Raw genomic sequence first — 27,159 nt, 5'->3', positions numbered from 1 at the left:
CACTCCCAAACTCTCGCACACAAAGAAAAATGACATGATAACGCTCGTCATGTTAATAAACTAAAAACAACAAACAACAAAACATGTCATGTGTAAGATGTAGATTGACGCCATGACCGGCATGTTATGGTATACTATAACATCTGGAAAACATTGATTGTGATTGCATTCACGCACCCCCCTGCGTCTGGGTAATATTGTGATTGCATTCACGCACCCCCCTGCGTCTGGGTAATCTGGTGAAACCTGTTTTTTTTGTTTCTCTTTGTTACTAGATGAATGGATGGATGGATGGATAGACGGATGAATGGAGGTACTGTACTCGACACACAGATACACAGTCACACAGACACACAGACACACAGATACACGCGTACACGTACAGGCATAGTAAGAACAGCATGCTTTCTACTCTACTCACCGCACGTGTGTATCCGAGGTACATGACCAACACAACACAGGCTAGGTTAGGCGTGCAGTTCATCCGTTGCCAGGGCAGAAGAAGAAAGAAGACTGTCTGCAGGATGACCTCATTGGAAAAAAGGGGGAATGGGGGAGCCCTGCATGCATGCATGCATCCACGGTGCATCTCGTCGCCCATTTTTTTTTTCCAGCGTTCTGTCCATACAACATACACACAAAACACAAAACACAAAACACAAGATACTAATGCATACCAAACCGACGTTGAGGACAGAGAGAGAGAGAGAGAGAGAGAGAGAGATGGCATCAGCAGAGCATGGGGTGATCGACAGGGAAGTGGCTATGCATAACGGAGTTGGGAATTCTTTTCTGCAGGGACCTTGCCAGCATAATTAACAGTAAGTAGCTGGTAGTACCGAGGAATGTAGCTGGTAGCTGGTAGTGAGTATGCATAGCGGAGACCCGAGATCGTCACTGCAGGCGATCATCACTGCAGGGTAATTTCTGGCAAAAAAAAACGAAGCATTAAAAAACTGGTTTTACTGTTGAACACAGCCGGGTTCTCTTTGTTTTTTTTTTCTTTCTTTGATTCTGTTCTTGGGTTGCCGCGCGTATAGCGTGGCTGGAGTTGTTGTTGTTGTTATTGTTGTTGTTGCATTTCCTTGCTTCACTGCCTCCCCTCCCTCCTTGGCACAATATGGATTGACAAAGGAACGAAGGAAAGGAAAAAAAAAGATGATGATGATGAACAAAGCAAAAAAGCTGACAAGAAGTGAAAAAAAAGAAGTGTACTGAGAAAGTAATACTTCTCCATGTACAATGATGACGATGTTTTGGCCAAATTTGCATGGCACTAAACCAAGTAATAAGAAAAATGCAACAAAAAAAGGAAGCCCAATTACAAATGAATTGGAACAAACAACGCCGGAACCCGTTGAGAAACCCCAGTTGTCGGCTATCAGTGGTATTCGCCGTTAATGACTCCCGTTTGTACGCCAGTGCTGAAGAAAAAACATGGTTTTGATGCTAGTCGGAATGGTCTTCGACTTTGATCCCCAGAAACCCCCCCCCCCATGAACGCCAGAAGATGCGAGTGGTGATGATGTATTACAGGACATGTTTGTGTGCAGCTCTTTATGCGAGTGCAATGGCCTTGTCGTCGCAACTCGATGCAATCGACGGCGGAGGCGTAGGTGGTGCAATGTCCATCTCAGGTGCAACCCAGCCTTCTTGTCGTGCTATCCACATGACAAGGTTGATGTCAAAGTTCTCAAAGAATATCTCGTCGAGAAAGCGTGCCTTGACACCGGCATACGTGTGATATTCCTCTCGGATGGATTCGGGGTCGAGTCCTAGGATTCGTCGGAAGCATGCAATCGTGCATCCAGTCCTATGCTTGCCCTTATTACAGTGGACAAGGATGGGGTGGTTCGAGCGATCCATGATGAGACGCAGCGCTCGTGCCATTTCGCACGACTCGACGCGAACCTCACCCTTGTTTGCTCGGATATGAGCATGAAAGTGCTGTATGCCAGCGTCTTTCATAAACGCCTGGAACTCGGGCGTAAGGGGCTCAGGGACGAGGGTCAAGATGGTCTTGATGCCGACATCTTTGATGAAGCCATAGTTCTTCTCTTCAGGGTAACTGCTGCGGTAGATGCACCCAGGGAGAACAGCACCGTAGTTGGCAGGCGGAACCAAGGGCTGTAGGCGCTCAGGACACGACCGGATCGAGAGTGTCGGCGTCAGCGACCCGTGGGAATCTGATGTGCAGTTTGACGAGCATTCGTGGTCAGGAGGGTTCACCACGTCCTTGAGATCCTCATGCGTATTGTTGCCTGCATGCAGGATCAGGCCATCGCTTGCTGAGAGGCCTAGTGAGCGAACAAACTCCCTGATCCTCTCGTAAACGCTTTCCTGGGCGTCCTGGCTGCGGGCGCGACTCTGGTCAACGGGCGAGCCAGGGGTATCTCCGTTTAGTGTCGACATTGTACGAGGTTACGGGGGAGGGGCCTCTGTTCTTGGTGTGTATATGTAGAAGGGAATACGTCAGGCCTTGTAGCCACAAGCTTAGCTTGCGCCTAGCACTGCCACAGTGCTGCGCCCCTTGTTTATGGAGGGCAGACAGGCAGAGGGGCGGAGGCGAGGCAAGGCGTAGCGTGCGTGTTTGCGTGTAGACTTGCAGGGTGCGAGTCGACGGCGTGAGATGGTGTGGGGTGCGGTGTGGAGGGTAGAAGCCAGCGCGGACAGCCTGTTGGACGCGTTAGCCAATTGATTATATGGAGCGAGGCGTCGAGCTGCAGATCCGTGGTAGCGGAGTCGGCGACCCAAGCTTTGGGGGTGTGAATTCCAAGGACAGGGCTGGCACATGGCAGCGGCAGCGCGACTTACTTGGTGGTTAACGGTCTGTTACAGGACACATGTTGACGGCGTGTGGCGGTCGTTGGAGGGGGTGGCAAGGTTCATGGCGCAAAAGGGTTGGCGGCAGTGGGAGTAGCAGTGGGAGTGGGAGTGGGAGTGGGAGTGTGCAGCGAGGAGGGACGGGCGTGTGCAGAGGGCGGGTGTTTGTGCGCAGCTGTACGCGGGGGGGTTGTGGTAGCAACGCCAACGTCAGCCGTGGGTGGCGGGGCAGAGGGAGCGTTGTGAGAGAGGGCGAGCGGGCGAGCGAGCGCGAGAGACGGGGATTATAATGGAGAGTGGTTGTTGTGGACGAGCGAGAAATCGGGTACCTTCTAGCGCGGGTCGAGCTCTCTCAAGTAAGAAGGCGTCGGAATGGATCCGCCCACCTGGACATGGAAAAAAATCCAGGGTCCACCCGCGCCTTTGTACGTCACCCACGCCGGCCGCTCGCCGTGTGCGTGTTGGTAGCAGTCATGTGGGTTTCTGACTGTATTGCCATGGGCGGGTGGATGTGTTCAGCAGCGGCTGGCATGAAGCATCCTGACATTTGCAAGCTCGCCCGCCCGCCCGCCTCGCGGCCATGGTGGGCGCCAGGCTTGGAAGTCGGACAAGCTCCAAGCAACGCCCGCTAGGCGGCCAGGCTCGCACCAGCTACGCCCGCATTCCCGCCTCCAAGGCTGCTGCTGAGCCGTCGCCCAGGTCGGAGCTAGACGGCGCGTCTCAACACCGTCTCGGCCCCGGTCCTTCAGCGACACCTCTGATACTCGTATCGCCGTTGTCTCCGTCATGGCGTGCCACTGAGGCCACTGCGAGTCATGGCAGAGCGCTCCATCTGCTCTCTCTCAACGTGTGTGTGTGTGTGTGTGTGTGCTCCAGCCGGCACACGACAGCCGTCTGCTAGTAATACTGATACCACTGTCGGCGCACTCCCCCCTTCGCCGACATCATACTTTGCCATCGCCAGCCTCCAATGTCCTGGCCATCTTTTGCCTTTGAGTAGCTGCAGCCGTGTCGCGTAGCTTACCTGCTATAGGCAGTGCACAGGGCAAGTCTCGCGAAGCCTATATTGAAGCTGTAGGGCTCATCGGGCCTGGCCGTCGATCATGGCCATTGTGGCTTCGCAGTCCAGATCACCGTCTGTTGCCAAGTTGCCTTTTTTATTTTTTTTCTGTCTTCCGCTTCCCACTTGCTTGCCTGTCTGGCCTTTCTCTCGCCCTCACCACTTTCACGTGCAAGAAAAAGGTCCAGTGATCGGCCGCTAGACCCAAACAGCGCTAGCCCTACCCTCCCTCCCCCAGAGTCTGTGCGCGGGAAATGTCGAACCTCGGTCACTCCACCAGCAGCGTCCAAGAGCTGTGTTTTTGTGATATATCAACCGTTCCGTGATCACTAATACCACGGTTTGCTTCCCTCAGCAAAAAAAAACAATGGACCCCCCACGCTCGACGTCACGGTCGCGCCGGTCCTATCCGAACCTCCACAACCTCTCCATAGCCCCGCTCAGCGCCAAATACCCACTCGATGCCTCTGTGCCCCCATCGCCCATCGAGCCAGCTACCCACGCGCCTCGCACATCCTACATCGCCCAGAAATCCGCCCCTGCCACCCCCGGCGTGCTGAGCCTCAGCCAAAGCCGAAGCAGCTCGCGGCAGCGCACCAGGAAAGCTTATGCATACGACAGCTACTTTGTCGATGCCAGCTCTGAAATCCGCGCCCCTGGCGACATACCCAAGGCCAAGAGCACCAGCGTGCTGCATCCTGGCGTGAGCTTCACCGATGAAGTCGTGGGGCCAGCAGCGGCAGCAACAGCAGCAGCAGCAGATGGCAATGAGCCACGCCATCACACTCGAAAGGGCACGGCGCCGCTGCCTCTCCGCTCGCCCTCGATAAAGCACCACACCAAAGAGGCTGGCCACGAGTGGTTCCACCGCGCGGGCCTCGCTATCGCGGGCGAAACAAGAGATAGCAAAGGACAGGGCTGGCTGGTGCGCCGCGAAAGCTCCACCAGCCTCGTCGGCCAGACAGACGAGTACGAGCAGCACGCTTCGCATGACGACCGCCGCATGGCCCTCCTCTCGGGCGAGCACATCAGCGAGGCAGACTACCCCGTCACTTTTTCGCCCCGCGTGTCCAGGCCCGCAAGCCGTTTCCCAAGCCGCATGGGATCGCGGGTGCCGAGTGCGCGGCCCAGCCGTCGCGGCAGCCGAGTAGGAAGCCGGGTCGACATCATGACGGCGCTGAGCAGCAAATCCGTAGCTGCGTCTGCACGCCACAGTCTCGACCTGTGCGAGGCCGACGACCGCTTCGTGGAGCCCGACTTCATCGAGGCCGACGACGACTCGGACGGCGACGAGGAGGAGATTGCGAGGTTGGCGCGCGAACGCAGCTTTGGCCTCGGGGGCTGGGTCGACCGGCTCATTGGGTGGACGCTGTTTTCCGTCGACGAGGATAGAGAGGGCTCTGATACCGAGGATGACGATGACCATGTCGACGGCGACACGCATCGAGGCAGTGCGCTGAACCTGGAGAATCTGACAAAAGAAGAGCTGCAGCTTCGCCGCGAGGTCGAGGCTAAGCGCAGGAAGCTGGAGAGAGAGGCCATTATCGCGGCGTCAGCGCTCAAGACGCCTCATGGCGGAGGTGGTGCAACGGATGAAGCAGACAGCAGACCGAGCACAGCGGGAGGAGAGGGACATCAGGCGCGTGGTGGGAATGAAGAGGCAGGCGGTTGGCAGGATGCGGCGTGGTTGCTTAGTGTGGCGTCCAAAGCCCTTTTCTAAGCATTCCTGCATGGGGCAAAGGACACTCTCCTTGATGTGATTTGTCGTTGCTACCTCCATTTTTCGTCCTTCTTTTCCTCATCCATCTGTTTGCTTCATGCGATGAACAAAGAAAAAGAACAAGAAAAAAAACACGTGACGCGTAGACGGGCAGTAACTGCAGTGCAACCAATGCCGAATGAAGCCGGCATCGGCATGCTGTGATGGAATTTTTTTTTCTTCTAGTCTTCGCTGAGAACATACCCTCTCAGCCTGCTACTTGCTACGTCCTTGACGGGCCGTCCAAACACCACACAATAACGTCTCCCGTCCTCCTCGCATCATCATGGAAGTGAGAGTTGAAGCCCCTCCAGCACTCGGTGTACCGAGTGCCTGCCAGATGCTCGCCCAACAAGGCCTCTAGATGCTCAAAAAAGACCAGGTTCTGCGGCCACTCGCGCCTATAGCTGCGTTTGAACCTTGGATCCTGGCGCATCCAGTGCTGGCCAGACCGACTACCCCCGTCCTGGATGGTCTCAACATCTTCCATGTTGGCCTTGAGCCAAGCCACTGGCCCTGGCTGCATGTAGAACTCATCGGCCTCGTCAAGATATGTTGAGCGCTCCGCAAGCGGTACACCAATAGGCGGCTCGCAGGTCAGGGCCCATGCGGTAATTTCAGGGTAGATGAGATGCGAGCGCCAGGGTGTAGAGTGGCAAGGCATGAGAAAGCCTACCGTGGTGTTGGTGCGCGTGGCGGCGCTATGGGATATAGTTGATAGGGCATTGCGTGTTTCATGTTTATGGCGTAGATAGGCGAGCACATCGATGACGCCGCGTTGATGGACCTGGGACGCGTAACCGGCTAGAATAATGTTTGCTACCAGCAGACAGAGCACAATGGCTCGGCGTGAAACGGCAGCATGGCTCGGCACAAACGCCGCCAGTGGTTGGGCGGCCACGACGTGCAGAAAGGGCAGGATGGGATAGAGGAAGCGGACTTCCTTGTGGGATATCAGGCTCAGGACGGCCGTCATGAACAGTGATGTCCACGACAGACGGGCCAGGATTCGACGGGCCGTGGCATCACCGCCATGGGGAGCGCGCAGCGACTGCCATATGCCGACTATGGCAAAGGGCAATGCAGTGGTTAGCAGTAGCGGTAGGGCTTCGGTTAAATAGTAGTCGGCGCGGTTCTTCCCGTAAAAAACGGCGAGCGACTGAGCAATGTTGAAGTAGAGAAACGTCAGGGGCGGGAAGGTCCAGACCCCGTAGTAGAGTCGGTCGGACACGAGGGAGCCGACGACGACAACGGAGCTATTGCCGTCAGTTGTATTCCGGTCTGCTGACTTTTTTTTTGCCATGCGCAGTAGCATGTGGAGTGTGCATGGCTGCCCACAAAGCCCGTGTGTAGGGCCGGGGGGGAAAAGAGGGTGGCAGCGGATTCCGGGGAGGGGAACGAAGACTTACCCACAAAGCAAGGTTTCGCGGACCAGCACATAGCGCAGCCTGTGGGAAGCTTGCCATAGGCTTGGGACGGCAATGGATATCCAGATGAGAGCATTGGTGGGCCGGAGAATACACGCAAGCGCGGCCAGCAGTAGGGACAGGCGCAACCTGCACGAGCATGAGATTGGGGTAGGGCTACTGGGACAAAGGAGTGAATGTGTGCATGCCACGACTTACCCTGAGAGCGAGCCAGGATGGTGGTGCGAGTGGTGCGCGTTGGCACTAGTAGCCGCGGATGGGTTATTGTTTAGTGTACCCTGCCAAGGCCAGTGGTAGAGGGCAATCGAGGTAATGGTGGTTTCAAGGCAATTGGACAGGGTGCGGGTTGCGCAGAACCATTGCCAGGGGCTGCAGACGGACAGGGCCAGCTATGCGCAGGAACGCAAGGCACGGGTTAGAGAGGATGCAGAGGGTGGTGGTGGTGGAGGTGTCAGAGGAAATGTGTGGCGTACAGTAGCAAGAGCGGTACGGGAGTTGCGACGGTAGACTTTTTCGGCCAGTCTCCACGTGTAGTAATCGAGCAAGGCTGCGGAGACGGCCTGGGTGACTTTCGGCGCTACTAGCAGCAGTTGGGCTTGATCAGGTAAGCGCAACGCACCGATGGCAGCGACATGTGCCGCGAGACGATAGACGGCTGCAAATAGCGCTGGGTGCAGGGAAGAGCGCAATTGGCTTGTCCACTCCTGGGCGCATGGTGAGACTGCGGCCGAGAGGCGAGGGAGATGGGGAATGGGGAATCAAAGGTACCCAAGTGATGCAGGCGTTGGCGGCGGGACCAAAGGCCAGCTGCCATGCGGGCTCGAGCGACTGGAAGAACTCGTCGGGCTGGAAAAAGGTGCGCAGGGTCAGAGCGTTTGCGAGGCGGAAGGCCAGCAGCAGGGCCAGCAGAAGCGGCGGCGGCGGCGGCGAGTCACGATAGCTGGTAGCAGCAGTAGCAGGGAGACTTTGTGGTGGAGCAGCAGCAGCACCAGCACCAGCACCAGTGGCGGCTGGATGCGTGTCCCCTGCGGAGTGGGTGGTAGTGGAGGGAGAGGGCGGCATTGGGCAATCAGAAGCGTGCAAGCCGAGGGCGAAGCGAAGGGCAGGCGAACAGAGGGGAAGGGTCAGAGCAAGAGGGCCCGGCAGCGACAATGATGCGAAGCCGGTGGGCTAGCGCCTTGGCGGGCTGCAGCAGCCGGTCCGGCGCGGGCGAGGATTGGACGAGGCGGGCGTCGAGTGCAGAAAATTGAGGGTGAGAGCCTTACCGGATTAGGACTTTCACGATGATTGCTGAGGAGGCGGGCAGCGCCTAGACTGGCCTTGAGCAGGCCGGATCGTTTTGCACATGCACTACAGTGGCAGTGTGCGCTCGGACAGAGGGCCCGTGACTGTCACGATAGGTGCAGCGGGCATGACGGCGAGGACAGATGTGCTGATGGGTGCAGGCGGTCTGGAAAAGGGCACCGCATGCAGCAAGAGGGTGCCGGAGCAGACTACATGGACTACGTACTCGAGGGAGTGCGACACGGAGCGCGCGGTGGTGAGGTGGTGGTGAGGCCTAGGACAAGTGGGACGGCGCTTCTAGTGGGCATTCTAGGCGGATTGGCCGTGCTAGAGGCGGGGGAGAATGAGGGCGTCGGCGGGAGTCGGGTTGGCGGGTGTGGGTGTAGAATGGGCGGCCGGGTGGTAGGGTAGGATTGAGGGTGGTGGTGGTGGTGGTGCTGCTGCTGGTAGGGAGGGTGCGTGCGTGCGGGTGGGAGAGAGAGACGCGGCGATGATGCGCGCCGTGTATGTATCAAGGGCCGGGGCCAATGGGGGGGGGGGGGCAGGCGGGCACCGTGACGCAGACAGACAGACAGACAAATGCAAACGGGGGCGAACAAGCAAAGAACCACGAGGTTCCTGGGCGAGGGGAAATCTGGGGAAGGGCGTGTGCAGTGCAGAGTGTAGTGTGCAGATTGCAGAGTGCAGCAGAGCCAGAGCTCCATACATACATACATACATACTTACTTACTACAGTACAGACATGGTAGATGCTAATGCGAAAGAAAAAAAAAGGGTCCGATCTAGGAGCCGGTAATCATAATGAAGCAGCTAAGCAAGCAATATGCAATCACGCAGCTGCGGCGGGGGGGGGGGGTGAGAGCATCGAGGAGCGTCGAGCGTCGAGCGTCGCGGGCTCTTATCGCGCTTCATCGTCTAATGCGCGCGCCCTTGATGCCGACGCAACCGGAGGGCGGCAAAGTGGAGCCTCCTTGGACACTGTCTCTCCCTCACACCCTCGCTCCGCCCCCCTCCCCTCGTACTCGTCGCCGTCGCCGTCGCCCTCGGGCTGCCCCCTCGCCCCAAACGAGCGCCTCTCGCGCCCGTCTGGTCGGGGTGCAGATGGAGGCATGCTGGCGGGCTTAGGCGACGGGCAGCAGCACAGGCACGGGCAGCTGAGGGCAGGGCAGGGCCGGGCAGGGCAGGGCAGAGGCGTTCGTGGTGCAGGCGTGCGAGGGCAAACGAACCCCGCCCCTCGCCGCCCATGGGCGTGTTGAGGGCTGGCGGGCGGTGACCAGTGAACGCCTCGGCCCATGCACCACGACGCCCACGCCTATACCCGTTGGCGTCAGCTGCAGCCTAGCGCCATGTACGTGATGGTTGCTCGGCCTCCCGACCCCCCTCCCCAAGAGAAAAAAAGACATGGCGGCCCGTCTCGTTGCGCTGTCCGCTCAACACCCATCCACGCCTACACCCACCCACACACGACCACGCCCGCGCCATATCCACATGCACGCCCGCCTCGACCCTCTTACTCGCGCTGCTGCCCGCCCCATAATAGCCACATAGCCTCCCGCGCGCCCTTCTTGCTCCTCGCACACCACCACCACCACCACCACCACCACTACGCCCACCACCACTACTGCCACTGCCACTACTGCTGCCACTACCACCACCACCACTACCACCACTACTACTACCACAACCACCACCACCACCACCATCTCCACTAATTCCACTAATACCACCACACCCTCTCCACCACCCACACGCGCTACGTCTCCGTCGCCGGCCGGCTACTGCTGCTCGTCTGGCCACGGCTGCGCTGCCCTGCTTGGTCCTACTCCCTAGCCCGGCCTCGCGTATCCTCAGCGCGATAGCGTCCCCACCCCTCTGTCGCCAGTGCACGCCCCCGGCCTGCCTCTCCCGCCCTTTGAGCGTCATCCATGGGCCCTAAAATACCTGCGACTATCACTGCCCCATACGGTCTGCCCAACTGAGCCCGTCTTCTGCCTCTCAACTAAACCCATATCGAGCCGTTGAGCCCACCAACCGCCCGCCATCCATCCTCACCACTACCTCTTCCTCAACCCCACGATCCACCAACGCCAACCCCCCGTCCACGCCCCCCCGTCTGCTGCTGCTGCTGCTCTGCTACTACTGCTGCTGCTACTGCCACTACTCTCTCTCTCTCTCTCCTGCCACGGCCGCCGTTACTACCACTCCTCCTGCTGCGCCCACACGCCCTCGCCCGCCGCGAAATGAGACTATCCGCCCACGACCTCCGCCTCGACAAAGCGTAAACGTGCTGACATGGTTGCACTGCTGCCCTAATCTGGATCCATTGAGCTGCAGTTGCCATGGTCGACCCAAATGCGGCCTCGACAGCACATGGGGATCTGCTCAACGCCCACGCCCAAGGCCTGCCAGCATCACCCGTGTGCGACTCGACCTCCGACGACGCGCGCCCGCATTCTGCACACCACCACCACCACCACCAGCGCCCTGCAACACAGTCACCCGTCCAGATCCCCAATCATGCCCACGACCACCAAACCAGCGGTGACGAGACACCTGGTCGCCGCCCCGACGACGCTCCCGCCGCCGCCCTCCAAGTCGACGAGAACGACTGCACCCCCCGCTCCGAGGTGCCTTCCGTACCAGACACGCTCAACGCAGCCCTCCTATCGCACATGCGCACCCTCGACCCTGAACCGTCCTACTTCTCCCCACAGCCCCTCCGCATCTACGCATCCCCCATCCCCCACTCCACGCCCGCCTCGTCCAACCCCTCGCCCAGCACGAGCACCCATGCCTCGCACGCCTCCTTGACCAGCGTTGACGACGCCGCCGCCGCCGCCGCTGCTGCTGCTGCCCGCTCTTCGGCACCTCCCATGCCACAGCAACCACCGCCGCCCCCTCCACTACACGCCGATCGCCCAGCTTTTGTGCGAGACATCTCGTCGGTATCTACCGCCAGCAACGTGACGGTACGCGCCAACTCGGTAGACCCCATCTACCCCTACGCCGCCCCTCCCCGCCAGCGGGATGGTCCCGTCTATCCCAACCAGTCGTACGCTGCCCTCCATCTCCAAAAGTACCCCCAGCCCTACGTACCGCCCATTGTGCGCTCTCGCAGCTCCCACCCCTCGCACGCCACGGCCAACTCGCTGTCCAGCCTAGGCGCCTTTGGCCTCTCTTACGACCACTACAGGGATATCATGGACTCGGGCCCCAGGACCGTCGGGAACTCTCCCGTCAACACGCCCGGCCTCTTCAGCCCCACGAACCGCCGCATGTCGCAGGATACCCAGGCAACAGACGACGGCACCTACTCGACCCCTTGGCTGCACCACACGCACCGACAAGCCCCAAAAGAGACGCACATTGCCGACGTGCAGGCCGACCCAGTCTCGGGTCGCAAGATCGTCAACCAGTACGAAATCATCGACGAACTCGGCCGCGGCGTCCACGGCAAGGTCAAGCTGGGCAAGGACCTGGTGCACGGACGGTACGTCGCAATCAAGATCGTCGACCGGTACTCGAAGCGCCGACGCTTGGGCAAGAACAATAGCCACGAAGACAAGATTAAGCGCGAGATTGCCATTCTCAAAAAGGCCCGACACCCCAACATTGTCAGCTTGCTCGAAGTCATCGACGACCCGGCTAAGAAGAAGGTCTACATTGTACTCGAGCACGTTGAGCTTGGCGAGGTCAAGTGGAGGACCGAAGGTGCCAAGGAAATCTGTCTCGTCGAATGGCGCCGCTTCAAACGAGAATCCCAAGGCGTCTTCGACAACGACAGTGCCCTACGCCAAGACGAAAAGATTATCCGCGTGGCCCACAAAAAGCTTGCCTGCCAGCAACGTCATGCCGCCAAGGAGGCTCACTTTCGCCGCAAAGAAGGCTCATCAGACCTGGCCTGGAGCCTTGAAATGGGAATGGAATCCGAAGATGAATACTCTGAAAACGGCCGGTGCTCACAATCATCCACCCGTGACGATGAGCGCCCGCGCAGTCGAGTTCAGACGCGCGAGCGACAGGACGCCGGCAGCTACCACGACGACCACATGGAGACTGCTTTCCGCTCACCCGAGCCCACAAGCACCTCTTGGGCCGACGGCCTCGAAGGAACCATGTACGGCCCCTACGACTCAGACCTCGCTCGAGGGCGCGTGCCGAGCATTGCTGGCAGCTCATCATCTCGCGTGACAGACCCAGACGAGGAGATACCCGAGCACTTCAACTATGTTCCGCTCATGACCACGCATGCTGCCTGGGAAGCCTTCAAGGACACTGTCCTCGGCATAGAGTATCTGCACTACCAAAACGTCATCCACCGCGACATCAAGCCAGCCAATCTCCTGGTGACCAGGGAGCATCGCATCAAGATATCAGACTTTGGTGTCTCGTACCTGGGACGACCAAAGACGGACGATGCCAACGGCGATCAGTCAGAGACTGAGCAACAAGAGGCCGACGAAGCCATTGAACTGGCAAAGACGGTCGGCACCCCAGCCTTTTACGCCCCTGAGCTTTGTCGCACAGAGACGGACGCAGAAACGCCCCTGATCGACGGCGGAATCGACATTTGGGCCCTTGGCGTGACACTCTACTGCCTTATCTACGGCCGTGTACCGTTTCACGACACCAACACCTTCACCTTGATGAAGGTCATCAGCGAAGATGAGCCTTACATCCCCAGGTTCCGCTTGAAGCCCGTGGCCGAGCACTCCAACTCGCGGCCAAACTCACATGGGCGCAACACGCAACCCATGATGAGCAGTAAGAGAGCCCCGCACGACCTTGAGTATGAAGAGGTCGACGAGAACCTGCGTGACCTCCTGCGGCGCCTGCTGATCAAGGACGCGCGAGACCGCATCACCATACCAGAAATCAAGCGCCACCCCTGGGTGCTCTCCGGTATTCCCAACCACATCTCGTGGGCCGAAGAAACCGACCCCAGCAGATCATTTGAGGGTAGGAAGATCCAAATTTCCAAGGAGGATGTTGAAGAGGCCGTTGTTCCTATTGGCTTCGTCGACCGTCTCCGCTCAGCTGCCAAGAAGACGTCCGAGTTTGTCAAGGGCTTCACCACTCGCAGCTCGGGCTCAAGACGTCGCGCCCAGAGCTCAGCCGCCAACCCGGATGGGCCTGCAAGCATCAGCGCAAACTCTTCGAGTAGTACCATCAGTCAAGATGCCCGACCGCAAGAGGGCAGACGTGGCAGTCTGGCACCTGGTGCCATCCTGGAGATCTTGACCCGCTCACGTGAGTCGGAACACCCTCTTTCACACAGCGTCACGGCAAGCCCAGAGGCAAAGGAGCGATCAAAGTACTTTGACAGCCCCAGTTCTCGGACTGCATCACCCGCACAAAACACCGAGAGCCAGCGGCCCCCGATGCAGGACCGTGCCTTTTCGTCCATCAACACTATACGACAAGCAGACCTGCTGGGCCGATCAGCGTCACCGGGGCTTCCTCCTGCGTTGCCCGGCACTCCCATGGCCCTAGACACGCCTAGTGGCTCGCAGCTAGGCGGTCTATTTGGCGGCCTTCCACGACGCGTGGTCAACAGCATGAGGAGCAAAGACAGGCTAAGGCCCCCAAAAGAGCACAGCCGCGCGAGATCAATCGATAGAATAGTTGGGTGTGACGACGACGCGCATGGCGTTCCAAGCCTCGCCATCAGCACTACGTGTGCTTCTGGTCAAGTCAACCAACCCGAGGCCCTGAAGGAGATGTCACCCATTGCCAGAACTTCGTCACCCGCAAACTCCGAAGGACTCTCTTTCAGCAACCTCGACGACTCGTCGCGGCAATCCTCACTGTCTTCCATGTCTTCTCGCCTGCACAGAAACTGGGCTACCATACACGAGCTCGAGACTGGCCCTTCGTTGGGCATCACGTCAGATTGCCGGTCAGCGCCATACCAGTCTCAGCCGAGTGATCAGCGACCCTCTAGCTCTGCGTCTGTAGCGCGTGAAAAGTCCGAAGAGCGTTTTGACCGCGCAAAGGACGAGTACCGTCGGCGGCTAGGGGTCGAGCGGGCCGTAGCCCGTGAGCGGTCCAACTCGGCTGCGCAGCGGCCTCCCTCTTGCCTTGGCCAAGTTGCCTGTCCCCCCAGCCCAGATGACGAAGTCATGTTTAATCAACAGAGTCACCAAGAGTACTGGCACCGAAACGACCCATCCTCCGAGAATAGTCCTGTTGGTGGATCAAGCCGTCGCCTCGCCCTTTCGTCTTCCGAGGACCAGTTCTCAGCCATGTCACAATCCGAGTCGAACCCATCCATCCCCTCGGTCGCATCTGCCGACTCGCCCAACCAGGGCGCATGCGGCTCGTTTGACGAAGATTCTTGGATCACTTCATCGACTGTCCGCTCTTTACCGTCCAACCAATTCGAGTCTCCAGCAGACGACGCTGCCGGCTACGACGGCGACCATGCTGTCGAGAGCGATGAGGATGACGATAGTGAAGAAGACGGCCTGATGATGGGCTTCTCCAAGAAGAAGGTACCCGTGCACAGCTCCAACCGCAGCAACTCGGTTTCCAATGGCGAGCTCGCGCGCTCTACCATCCACCTGGGCCTAAACTCGCGCCGCCGCTCCACTCGTAGTGGAAGCAACGGCACCGTCAAGAAGGTTCCACCTGAGCCAACACCAGGTCACGAGCAAACATCTGAACCGCAATAAGAACAAAACACACCGCACACCGACATCTCTACTGTCATCTCCCGTCATAAATTACACGATACCCAGGATCTACCGCTGTACGACTACGCAATACATTTGACCACTCCCGTTTCACCCAAGTGTACATATACGAATCACCGAGCAAACAAACACAACGAACCATTACCACAAACACCAAGTGAGGCGGGCGCAGGGCGTTACCACACATACTTGGATTCTTGATAGCATGCATTGGGGGGGGGCGGGAAAGCGTTTCTAAAAAGAAAACGGCGTTTGTTTGTTTTTTCCTATTCTCCTAAAGAGTCTTATATATTCTTTTTTTTTCTTTTGCGAACTAGGGGATTATCTCTCATCTTTTCTGTTCTGTTCTGTTCTGTTCTTTTTTTTATCTTTCACTCTTACTATTTCTGTATCTATTCTTCATCTTCTCTTTTTATCTTTTTTTTCTTTTCTTCATCATCATCATCTTCTTCTTCTTCTTGGCTTTCGATACGTGTAGTGTCTCCCAGTTTCTTCACCGTGACGGCGACAGTTGTTTTTTTTGTTCTTTCGGAAACGCCAGAGGATGAGGAAAGTTGTTTGATGATGAATGGGAAATGCGAATAACGGCTGGAAAGGGGTGGGGAAGGGGGGTTGGGTGAGGAAAGGATAAACCATTGTGTGTGTGTGTGTGTGTGTGTGTGTCTTTATGTATGTACCTAGGTGCATTATTCCTTGTGGGGGGTTTTTTTTTCTCGCGTCTGTTTCGTGTGTGTGTGTGAACGGAATTCATGTGCGCAAACATTGACTGGCTTTGGCTGTTTTTTTTCTTCCCTTATTTGAAAGCATTTGCATGGTAGACTGGGTTTTTGCTTGATTGATTGAGTGAGTGAGTGAGTGAGTGATATTTGGTTGGTTGGTTGGTTATTTACATAGGAATGATATGAAGCGAGTGGGGTAGCAGTTGGTCAGTTAGTTAGTTAGTTAGTTGGTCAGTAGTAGCATTAGTAGCATTAGTAGCATCAGTAGCAGCAAGACTATTTCTTCTTCTTCTTCTTCTTCTTCTTCTTCTTCTTCTTCTTCTTCTTCTTCTTCTTCTTCTTCTTCTTCTTCTTCTTCTTCTTCCTCCTCCTCCTGTCTATCTCATTTAGATCTTTAGATTTGCATTAGTATAAACTAGGTAAGATTATGTTATATCAGGTACATTTAGACAGGTTAGATAGGAAGAAGAAGAAGAAGAAGGAGAAGGAGAAGGAGAAGAAGAAGAAGAAGAAGAAGAAGAAGGAGAAGCTAGACCTAGATATATATATCTATTTGTGTGTAGTGTTATTTATTAGAAGTATTACATAGTTTAATAGAGTAAGTACTAGTGTATGTATGTATGTATGTATATATGTATATATGTACATGTGCTTAGTTAGTACAATTACATATCATGATTACTATAATTACCACGAATAACAACAACGACAACGACAACGATATTAACATCGACATGGAGCATGCTAAAGACGACGGTGACACGACACGCTACTTTGACTTGTACGAGGTTTGTACGGTAAATAGGAAAGCTGCAAAGCAAAGAGCTAGCTGCGACATGCGACATGCGACATGCAACATGCGACATGCGACATGGTGGGCATTGTATGGCCTCGGATCTATATACCGGGCACTCTTTTATTATGCCTATGTATTTTATTTCCCCAAGGTGTTTACTGCATTTAATTTGTGTTTCTTGTTTTTTTTGAGGAGAGGAGAGCTTGGGGGGGGGGGGGGGGCAAGGCGCGGTTAGGGCGTTGGAGGCTGCGTTGTGTGGAGTGGAGTGGAGTGGAGTGGAGTGGAGCGAGGGAGGGAGGGGGGTTTGGGTAGGGATGCGTGCGTGTGTGCGGCTGCGATGCCATGCCATGCCATGCGATTCCGTGCATATGTGAGATATGTGTTGAGAGGGCGTTTTTTTTTCTCTCTCTTACTTACTTACGTGTATGCGTGTATGTGGGTAGGTGAGGGGGAGCGGGCGGGTATGTATGTATGTATGTATGTATGTATGTATGTATGTATGTATGTATGTATGTATGTATGTATGTATGTATGTATGTATGTATGTATGTATGTATGTATGTATGTGGGGGGATTTTCTGGGTCCAACGTGTGTTAGTTCTTGATATGTGGATTGTTTTGCCGTGTGCTGTGCTATGCTGTGTATGGTATTGATTGGATGTGGTTTTCTCATATTTGGACAATGGATATGGCTGATATGGCTGTTTTTACTGGCAGCGGGATATGCGTTGTATGCTGGAAAGCAAAAACAGCAAACATTGCTCCATGTCTGCTACCATCTACATGCTGTTACGTGTATGACAGCAATGCGTCCAAGGAATGAAGTGGGCTGGCCCGTCTCGGCTGCAATCAACGTTCCGTAGCGATGAATGCAGCACATGAATCGAAAAGCCTCGGCGGCTTCAATCGATTTCCAGTTGTCGCCTCGGGCTGCGAGACATGATTACGCACAACAGGCCAGTTAACTTTACAGCCATCATGCAAGCAATCAATCGTCGATCGCCGCGCCGCGCAGGCCAGCAGAGCACAGCACATTGCATGGTGTCCGTGTTTACATGCAGTTTGCTAGTCGACAGAAGCAAAGAAGGCGGGCGCGCTTGACCACCGAGGAGCCAGCAATCGGTAAGCCCGTTGTGGTTGAGTCGTTCTCAGGCTCGTTTGCCGGGAGTCGTGGTGGTGGTGGTGGTGATGGTGGCGGCGGCGGCGGCATGTCGCACAGGAGCATAGTCATGGCCGCAGAGGTGGGCGTATGCGTGATGACGCTTTGGGATGCGTCTGCATGGACAGGGGCTGCTTGACACGGACAAGGAACAAGGGTCGTGTTTGCATGTGCGAGCGTCGTGAGAAGCGATCGATGGCGAGAGAGATGGAGAGATGGAGAGAGAGGGGAAGCTCGCGAGTAGGTGTAGGAGAGTACGGTTCTCCCACCACCAGAGGGGCCTCGCACTCCAAGTTGCAGCGTTAGGGGTGGCGAGGGCTGCTTGGGCAGTAGACGCTAGGGCGAAGGTGAGCGCGTTGTGCTACTGCTGATGCCAACGACGTCATGATGGTTGGAGGAGTCGTTGGTGTTGGTCGTAACGAAGGATGCGTGTGGTCGTGGTCGTGGTCGTGGTAGTGCTAGTGCTGATGGCCGCGATGTGTGGGGTAACTGCTCTGCATCAGGACGAGCATAGTAGGAGTGCGAGTAGCAGTAAGTATGGATGGATTAGCGCAACGCCATGGTCCCAGATGGTTGTGCCACCCGCTGTGGATACGCTCAACGACGACGGAGCCGTCTCCTCGCCGTCCTGTTGGCTTCAGGGGGGGGGGGGTCAAGAGACGCGAGACGCGACATGCTGGCGGCGGCGTGCGGAGAAAATGGGGGCTGGATGGCTGGATGGCTGGGGGCCAGAATGACGGCATGGGGCGACATGGGATGCGAACAGAGTTTGGATGCTGGACGAGCAACGGCCAAGGCTGGCGTCATGTGATTCATCTGGCAAATCAATGGCACGACTCTGCACGGCACTGCACAGCACATGGTTGAGCGACTTTCACCCTCTGGCGCCGGCATCCCAAGCTGCGGACATAACGGCTGCATGTGCATCCAGTTGTCGTGAATCATGTCCATGTCTCCAGGCAATCAAACCACAAAGCCCATGCGTTATCGCCCATGCATGTGCACCACCACCGCCGTCTTACCAATACGTGGGTAACTTTGGCCCTTTTCCCAAACCACCCACTCGTGCATACCACGGCACCATCCCCTCTCACTCGGTACGCGCCGGAGCCCTCTCTTGGGACTGCACACAGCCCTTGCCCTTCACCTTGCATGTCTCCTCCATCTTCCATGGCCGTTCCGTGTCTCACCGGCCTTGGCTGTAAGTCTCACCACACTCGCCCATATCGCGTGGCATCCAGAAGACGCAGTCATCATTTCCATTTGCACTCGACCGCCGTGCATGACTATTGCCTTCCCCTTGCAGCCATGCGCTGTGCCTAGACATTCACTCAGTCGGCCTTGCTCGCCTTTCCCGCTCCCAGTCTGACATGGATGCCCCCTTCTTCTTCTTCTCCCTCTCAGTGACCATGCCAGCCAGCCGCGACACACGCCCAAAAACCACCAAAAAAAAAACACCTCACACCATCAGCCTCGATATCATGCTTTCTTTTGCCGCCCTCTCTACACACACTCACACTCACATGCCACGCCAGCGGAAAACGTCACACCCCTCGCTTCTTCACTGACTGGCTGCAGCCCTTCCATCTCCCATCACACACACACGCGCCGCACTCGCTATCCAACACACAACTTTTCCCAACACGGTGATGCACCCTCCATGCCAAAAAAAACCCCCCCTCTCTCCACGGTTCTACCCTCCCCCACCCCTCAAAAAAAGAGACAGAAAGACGCGATAAACCCCCAATCCAACCTTCTCCGTGCGGGAAAAAAACAATCCTAGTCCCTGATCCTTTTTTTGTTTTCCATTTTGCATGCACGCCATACTTGCATCAGTCACACCGATCACAGCCCAAGCCAGCGAGCGAGGTTTCCATGTCCGTCATCACCACCAAGGCGCCCCCCCCCCCTCCTTCTCCATATTGCGTAGTAGTGACAGGAACCTCCGTGTGTTGACACGGGCGCCTGGTGCGGCTACCAAAAGGCGCTTTTGTGACGTGCATTGCGACGTGGGGCCGGTGCGTGTCATGGGCGGGAGCGCCTGAGTCCAGGAACACATTCTCACGCCCTTCCCTGTGAGTCTGAGGGCGGGAGAGGCGTGGGTAGAGAGAGAGAGACATGGGCAAGAGGGATAGAGTGGGATAGAGTGAGTGTGTGTGTGAGAGCCGAAGGTAAGCGTCAACGGTGTGATTGATTGTGAAATGGCATGATTTTTTGTTCGAGGCGACGGTGTGCTGGGATGGATATGCGCCTGGAAAAATGGGCTTGGAGACACGTCGAGGTAGATGATTGTTGTGTGATGGCAACGGGACGTGTGAAGATGGGTCCTGTACACCAGTTACTTCCTGGTCCGCGCACTCTTGCGTGTACCCTCTGCAGCAGTCTTGGCTGGAGCTGCTTTGCGCTTCGTTCCTTTCTGTGGTGCAGGTTTAGCCCGTGTCTCACTGCCCCCAGCCTCATTGAGCTTTGTCTCTTGCGGCTCCTCTTCGACGCTCTCTTCGGCTTGCTTTGCTGCATCTCCCTTTCCTGCACTGACATCCATGTCCTCTCCCGCACTGACATCTTCCATCTCCTTCCCCAGCACCCAAGCCACCTTCTCCACATCTGCCACTCTCACCCTCGCACCAGCCTCACCTTCAGTAGATATCAGCCTCGACTTCAGCTTCTCCACGCCTCCCAGTATCATCTCGTATTCCTTGAGATTGTACCTGATCTTGCGCTGCCAGCCCGCGCCCTCGTTTTTCTTCATCTCGCTGTCCCAGCAACACCAGCGGAACAATTCATCTGAGAAAAACGGTATCTCGGCTGGATGCAAGACGGCGAGAAGCAGAGATGCTGTTGCCGGTCCAATGCCCTTTAATCCAACTAGGATTTTAAGAGCACCCAGGACGTCTGCCTGTGAGCGCTTGCTGGTACTACTGGTGCTGCTTAATACGGCATACGCCTTCTTTGTCGTCTCCTCGACCGCTTGGGCCGTGTTACTTTGCACGAGGCCCATCAGTGCAGGGCGAAATGTGCCATGTTTTCTGTATATATGCATTAGCAGCCATGGAGTAGAAGCTAATGCGCCGAGACGGACAGTTTCCACTCTACGAGTTTCTCGACTTCGGCTTTGGTGAGATGCTTGGCGCTGTCTTGTCTGTTGGCTACCGCGGCTGCTATGCCATCGTAGCGCTGCACGTCTAGGTCGCGCAGCTTCTCTGGGACCATCGCGGGGTAGCGAGCCAGGACTTCATTTATTGCTGCGACGCTGATTCTGCTAATATGCAATGAAGCCATTGTTGCCGAAATTCCGACGTGGAACATGTGAAGATGTATGTGACAGACTGTCGTGGGAACGCGTTAGAGCGTCGACGCGAGGTCACGTGCGAAATTGGCCATTGACTTCCTTGGTATTTTCAAAGCACTACGCATCAAGCATAGCACAAAAGAGTTGGAATACAAGTCGGAGATTCGTATTGTATTAAAATCCCAACTACATTCATATGCCAACCAGAATGATCCAGCAAGTCACCATCTTCCTCCATGGCTATGTTGACCTATCAACGGCACACGTCAAGTATACTGTCTACAGAGAAACCATGAGAAGCTGACTTCCTTTCGACCATGCCTCGCTCAATGAACAATGTATAGAAGTGTACAAGCAAAAACATGGCTCCTCACTCGTGCAGTCCTGGGCCATTCAATGCCATGCTATGTCGTCGCCTTTGGGCGTCCTCGTCCTCGTCCACGTCCACGTCCTCTCCCCCTTCCCCTCCCCGAACTGGAGCCCCTCGTGGGCACCATTGAAGGACGACCAGGCGGTCTACCAACAGGTCGTTTTGGAGGCGGTGCAGCTGCAGGAATCTCGTCTTCGCTCTCCGTGTCCGACACATTGATTGCCTGCGACCTCTTGTTCACAGGAGTGAATTTTGACGGCACAGGAATAGTGACCGTAGGCCCGTTGTTGGCCCGATTAGATGATCCAACGATTTTGATCTTTTTGCCATTCAGCCCACTTAGAATCGAGTTGGTAGACTGAGGAGGACCGTCCGGTGCAGGCTCTGCTATGCTAGCTTCAGGTTCGGGTTGCACTACATCTCCAAAAGACTCATCTTCAATACCTAGGTCGCCCAGGAAGCCGTCCATGATTCCTTCATCGTCGTCCGATCCAGGGAAGAGGGCTAGCTTCGCGCGGAGATTGTCTTCGGCCTCTTGTGCTTCAGCCTCTCGCGCTTCCGCCTCTCGTGCTTCCGCCTCTCGCGCTTTGGTCTCTTTCTTTTTCCGCTGCATTTCTAGGGCAGCGATAACGGCAGTGGCAGCGGCAGTGGCAGCGGCTTCGGCTTGCTGTGCGAGCATGAATACCTCATCCGCCTCATTGTCTTCTTCATGAATACCGTCTTCATCAGACCCGATTCCAGAAGTATCGACAGTGCTGTCGTGACCTCCATTTGCAGGTGGCCCTTCAGTAGGTCGGATGCCAGCCTTGGGTTTTGGAGGCAGAGGCTGTCGACGATTCTTGGCTCTCTCACGATCAGGCCTTATGGTACCATCTCGGAAATCTGCAGGCAACTCGGTTGGCAGATCTTCCTCGCCCTCGTTCTTCCGCGCCAGCCATGTTGACGCACGACCACGTGGTCGACTGATGTATTCAGGCTCTTCGTCTTCAGCAGCAAACTCGTCATCCGAATCAAGTGTAATCTCTTCAAATCGTTTCGAGCCCCGAGGCCTGCCAGGCTTTGCAGGTCCGCTAATCTCTGTATTACGCTTTCTGGTCGAGTAAGCCCCATCATCTTCTACACGAACACGGTATGTCTTTGCGTCCTTCTCCTTCTCTGCCGCGCTCTTGGGAGCACCAGACTCCTGCAGCACATCAGACTGTAATATTGACTGCACGCCGTTTGAGGGATCCGTTTCTTCGAGAGCAAGCTCTCGCACAACTTGTGGGCGGTCCGGCACTGGTCTCTGGCGGATCCTATCAAGATGGCCCGTGGCCAAGGACAGTTTGACAATCTTCGATTTACCCTTCATCTTGGCGGCAACCATGATAAGCCTGTCTTCGCGCTTGGCCTCATCGAGCAGCTTCCTCTGCACCTCTTTCTGGTACTGCTTGCCTGGCGCAGTCTTTGGCTGCAGAGAGTATGTTTCGTCTCTCTTCGGCTTCTTTGATTTGGGCCGCCGCTGGTACTCGTCTGCGTCATCATATTCGCCGCCGCGGCGCTTCTGACCAAGACGCGGAATCTCTGCACCCAGGTCGGGATCATGGTAGTAGGATTCACTGTTGGCACCCCCAGCAAGATATGTGGCACCAAAGCCACCGCCATTGGCGTTAGTGAGCCCGTTAGTATCCTGGACAGGCGAGTAAATGATTCCATATCTTGTGTTGGCACGATCGTCCTCCTCCATATATCGTGCATCGAGTGAGGGGTCCACCCTCTTTTCCATCTCTGCTTGCTGCATTCGGCGTTGCATCGCGTTTTGGGCCATACCCTCTTCTTCTCGTAGCCAATTCAGATTGGAGACACTAAAGTCAACGAGGCATTCAACTGAACGAACGTCGGCCACCTTCTTTGTATCATGGCCGAGCAGAGTTCCTTTCGGCTCATAAGGGTGCTGTCTGGGATCACGCCGGCAAGCACCCGTATTGCAAACCCTCAAGCAGTGCGGGCATTTCCAGTTGTAGGCTTCCATGACAATTATTGGCATCATGTCGTGTGCACGGAACAGCGTTCCGTAGCAATATGCCAAGTCGCAGCTCGAGCAAAACGCCATTTTCCACTTTGGGTGCCGATGGAGGCAAAAGTGGCATGATTTGTGCTTTGCCAGCCATTGCTTTGACTTTTTCTTCGCAACTTTCCTGACATTGCCGTACTCGTCCACGATAGGCTCCTCGTCATCGGATGCGCTCTCTGGCTGCGGGTTTTTGATGTCGACAAATGGCCTAATCCGTAATTGCTCCTGGCAGACCTGGGCCAGAGTCTTCTTGCCAAGATATCTTCGCTCCTCCTGCAGCGGGAGGGGTGTCTTTTCGTTCACATGGCCGTCAATGTTGATGATTTGGGCACGCCATTCTTCGTACTTGTGAATGAGGTCCTTCCATTTCCACTGCTCGACCCATGTGTAGCCAGATTGACAGCCGCAACTTCGACCCATGGCATAGCAATCCATGCAGACATCGTAGGGTTCCTCTATCTCAGTACTAAACAGGTTCTTGCAAGACTTGCAGCTCAAAAAGCGATTGAAGATGTTACATCGACAGTAGGCGCACGTGACGTTGCTGTCATAGGGCAAGAATTCCGGGTGTTCTCGTGAGTCGGGCGCAAACATTTCTGATAGAAGAACGATCTTGTATAGGTCAAAAAGCCGTTTGAAGTCTTTCTGGATCTGCTTGATCTTGCTCGAGCGCTGAATCGCCTCGGCTTGCTCACCACCTGCTTCGACCTGGGCGCGAGCGGACTTGATCAGATTTGAGTACTTGAGAAGGGTGTAGTATATGATGGCCTTGTTCTTGTATTGCTCATCACGGCAGACGACGCGCGAATTGGGCAGCGCTTCATGCAAAGCAAGTTCGAGAGTCTCTACAGTCGTACGGTTCCAGGCAATCTTCATGGTACGGGTGCCGCGATTCCAGACTTGGTGGGGCGCTAGTGGCGGGATCAGGATGAAGTCTCCGGGTCGCTGCTCTACAACATAAGTCCGGAACGGTGCCTTTTTCCAAGCGATGAGTTGTGCAAAATGGTTTTCCACCTCAATGTCGTGGCCCAATATCGAGAGCCAATACTCCGAGACAACGTGGCGGTCTTTGCTCTCAGTCATGAACCAGATGGACGAACCCGGGCGCTCTGTCTTGCCATCTTCGCTGATGGTGGTGGAGGCGTTCACCATAATGTTCTGACCGAGGGACGCGCACATTTCTCGGTGTGAAGGCGTGTAGGTGCCTTCATGTCCGATATAGCACATGAGGTTTTCAGCACGCATATCAGGCGGTAGACTGCTCATGAGGTCTCCAGCTCGTCCAATGCCACGACCTTTGCGCCCGCCAAACTCATCTAATGCGCCAGGGCCGCCAGGCTCACCAGTGCTCTCGTTGAGGTAGAACAGCCCCCCTGGGATATGATCCTTGAGTTTGTCTTGCCATACTTGTGGGCAGTCAATATCCTTCAGGTATATCCGCTGTCTCTTCTTGTCAAGGTACCGGTCGGGTGCATCGAAAAACTGCTCTGTCAACTTGGGCAGGTGCTTGAGGTAATGCTTGATGGTGAGGGGGATGATCTCTTTTGTAGAGAGGTTGGTTGCATTCTCAACTGTCTTCTGTTAGCTATGCGCTGCAGCTATTGCACCGGACCTGCTCACCTTTGTCGCCATGGTTGTCGCGTAGCCACGAGGGAGTAAAGGTCCAGGGATCCAGCACCTCGTCAAAACCATCAATAACCAGAGGCTTACCGCCTATGATTACGTGTAACAGAACAAGCTTCTCAAACGCCTCCACGCCATTGTTCGCAATCATCTCATACGATGTGCGGTCGACATACTGGAAGTTGTCGGCGTTCTCAACAAAAGTCCGCACGTCGAAGTCTGGTGGGATGGGCTCAAAAGAAGCCCGGGGGCGCGCAGCCGGCATTATGGGAGCTGTTCGTTGGTATGTGGCGATCGAGGCGCAGACACGAGAGGGGCGAGTGCGTCTATAGCAACCACCTCCGCGCCGCTGTCGCAATCGCAAATACGAGAAACTGTACCTGATAAGTTCCTAGAGGCTCACACGGACAATGGCGATAGCCTCAAGAGCAATCTTTGCCGAAACGCGCCTCTTGGGGAGCTGGGCGGTAGCCGAGTGAGAAAGTAAGCTGTGGTCGCGCCCGCCTGTCGCGACCGGAACATTTGTCACGTGCTGATGAGCGCTAGTGCCAACTAGCGCCTCACACCCACCTCATCGGTCAGTAATCCTTTACCAGACACAATTAGTGATTACAAGGACTTGACAAAAACCGCCCCTCACCCTCATTCAGGGTGCTTCACCATGACAATCTCTGCGGACTAGTGCGCTCACCCGTTCAGCGAACGGCACCGTTCACAATGACTTTTCTAAAATTATGTGCTGCACAGCCAGCATCGCTATATCGGCAGCATGCTCGACGGGCGTTTACATCACGTCTGATGCAATCATGTGGACTTCCTTCGAAATGGATACGAGGCCATTCGTCCATTCCCTTGCTACCCGCTGCACATCGACCCCAAATTTTACAAGTCACAAAGTTGGTTCCTCCAACATCAGGCCTCCGATCAGGAGTTGCAACAGCAGTTGCATCGCAAGACGCACCCTCCAAACCGCTTCCGGAATACAAGCCACCGACTGCTGGCATTCTATCCTATCTCCCCCAAAGGGCTGTTCCATACGGCGAATTGATAAGGCTGGACAAACCAACCGGCACCTATTACCTCTTCTTTCCATGTATGTTCAGCACTCTCCTCGCTGCTACAATGGCCAATCCTGTTGCGGCGCCTGCCACGGTTCTTGGGACAACGGCCCTTTTCTTCACTGGATCCCTCGTTATGCGAGGAGCTGGATGCACCATTAACGATCTCTGGGACCGTAATCTCGATCCACACGTTGAGCGAACAAGACTCCGGCCAATTGCTAGACGCGCCATTACACCTCAGCAAGCACTCGTCTTTCTTGGTGGGCAGCTCACGACCGGTCTTGCAGTGCTTTTATGTTTTCCGATGGAATGCTTCTGGTATGCCACGCCATCACTGGCCCTGGTCACACTATATCCTCTGGCAAAGCGAGTCACGTACTACCCGCAAATCGTCCTGGGGTTTACTTTTTCATGGGGCGCAATCATAGGCTTCCCTGCAATGGGTGTCGAATTGCTTGCGAACCAAGCAGCGCTCACTGCGGCGGCATGTTTGTATGCCAGCAACATTGCATGGACTGTTCTGTACGACATGATATACGCGCACATGGACATCAAAGATGACGCAAAGGCTGGTATCAAGAGCATTGCGCTCAAGCATGAGAAGGAAACGAAGAAAGTGCTGTCCGGCCTCGCTATTGTTCAGCTCGGTCTGCTATCCGCAACGGGTGTTGCAGCTGGACTTGGACCCGTCTTTTTCGTTGGTTCAGTTGGTGGGGCAGCACTCACACTCGGCACTATGATTCGCCGAGTCAAGTTGAAGGAGGTTAAGAATTGTTGGTGGTGGTTTGTCAACGGCGCCTGGTTCACAGGAGGCGTCATCAGTCTGGGTCTGACGGGAGAATATGTGGCACATCTCCTTGGTTGGTACGGGGATGCTGAAGAGAAGGCAGAACAGAAGCTTGCTGCATAGATGATACTGGTATGGCACGCAAACTGTGTCTTGCTAGAACTTTTGAAATATCGTAACTCAAAATACATCATGACCTACTCTGCATCTACTCTGCGCACACGACCACACTGCATGCGATAATTATTAGATTG

At 55.6% G+C, this 27,159-nt stretch overlaps 8 protein-coding genes across 8 annotated transcripts; 3 read left to right on the top strand and 5 right to left on the bottom strand.

Annotated features, from left to right (window-relative positions):
- Positions 1-1,488: 1,488 nt before the first annotated feature.
- SETTUDRAFT_169555 (uncharacterized protein) lies at positions 1,489-2,427 on the bottom strand. Its single transcript, XM_008028381.1, has one exon. It carries the CDS (start codon positions 2,410-2,412, stop codon positions 1,558-1,560), a length of 855 nt encoding a protein of 284 aa, XP_008026572.1. The 5' UTR covers positions 2,413-2,427; the 3' UTR covers positions 1,489-1,557.
- A 1,823-nt stretch (positions 2,428-4,250) lies between these two features.
- Positions 4,251-5,603, top strand: SETTUDRAFT_40031 (uncharacterized protein; the record flags this gene model as incomplete). The annotated part of the gene is made up of 1 exon (XM_008028353.1): positions 4,251-5,603. One exon carries the CDS (start codon positions 4,251-4,253, stop codon positions 5,601-5,603), a length of 1,353 nt encoding a protein of 450 aa, XP_008026544.1.
- A 262-nt stretch (positions 5,604-5,865) lies between these two features.
- On the bottom strand, positions 5,866-8,131 carry SETTUDRAFT_111168 (glycosyltransferase family 22 protein; the record flags this gene model as incomplete). Its single annotated transcript, XM_008028380.1, has 5 exons — positions 5,866-6,898; positions 7,052-7,198; positions 7,268-7,458; positions 7,543-7,773; positions 7,838-8,131. 5 exons carry the CDS (start codon positions 8,129-8,131, stop codon positions 5,866-5,868), a joined length of 1,896 nt encoding a protein of 631 aa, XP_008026571.1.
- A 3,640-nt stretch (positions 8,132-11,771) lies between these two features.
- SETTUDRAFT_169554 (uncharacterized protein) lies at positions 11,772-15,036 on the top strand. Its single transcript, XM_008028379.1, has one exon. The coding sequence runs from the start codon at positions 12,268-12,270 to the stop codon at positions 15,025-15,027; it is 2,760 nt and encodes a 919-aa protein (XP_008026570.1). The 5' UTR covers positions 11,772-12,267; the 3' UTR covers positions 15,028-15,036.
- Positions 15,037-17,381: 2,345 nt separating this feature from the next.
- SETTUDRAFT_169553 (uncharacterized protein) lies at positions 17,382-17,935 on the bottom strand. The gene has a single exon (XM_008028378.1). The coding sequence runs from the start codon at positions 17,792-17,794 to the stop codon at positions 17,615-17,617; it is 180 nt and encodes a 59-aa protein (XP_008026569.1). The 5' UTR covers positions 17,795-17,935; the 3' UTR covers positions 17,382-17,614.
- A 2,125-nt stretch (positions 17,936-20,060) lies between these two features.
- On the bottom strand, positions 20,061-21,001 carry SETTUDRAFT_40028 (uncharacterized protein; the record flags this gene model as incomplete). Its single annotated transcript, XM_008028352.1, has 2 exons — positions 20,061-20,748; positions 20,802-21,001. The coding sequence occupies 2 exons, from the start codon at positions 20,999-21,001 to the stop codon at positions 20,061-20,063; spliced, it is 888 nt and encodes a 295-aa protein (XP_008026543.1).
- Positions 21,002-21,201: 200 nt separating this feature from the next.
- Positions 21,202-25,322, bottom strand: SETTUDRAFT_47777 (uncharacterized protein; the record flags this gene model as incomplete). The annotated part of the gene is made up of 2 exons (XM_008028361.1): positions 21,202-25,005; positions 25,055-25,322. 2 exons carry the CDS (start codon positions 25,320-25,322, stop codon positions 21,416-21,418), a joined length of 3,858 nt encoding a protein of 1,285 aa, XP_008026552.1. The 3' UTR covers positions 21,202-21,415.
- Positions 25,323-26,048: 726 nt separating this feature from the next.
- SETTUDRAFT_169552 (uncharacterized protein) lies at positions 26,049-26,942 on the top strand (the record flags this gene model as incomplete). The annotated part of the gene is made up of 1 exon (XM_008028377.1): positions 26,049-26,942. A coding segment is annotated over exon 1 (679 nt), but the record flags the coding sequence as incomplete, so codon positions are not given.
- Positions 26,943-27,159: the final 217 nt, after the last annotated feature.

The sequence above is a fragment of the Exserohilum turcica genome, assembly GCF_000359705.1.
Source record: "Exserohilum turcica Et28A unplaced genomic scaffold SETTUscaffold_24, whole genome shotgun sequence".
NCBI lineage: Eukaryota > Fungi > Ascomycota > Dothideomycetes > Pleosporales > Pleosporaceae > Exserohilum > Exserohilum turcicum.
The sequence above is the reverse complement of the archived record's forward strand: the minus strand, read 5'-3'. Positions and strand labels throughout refer to the sequence as shown.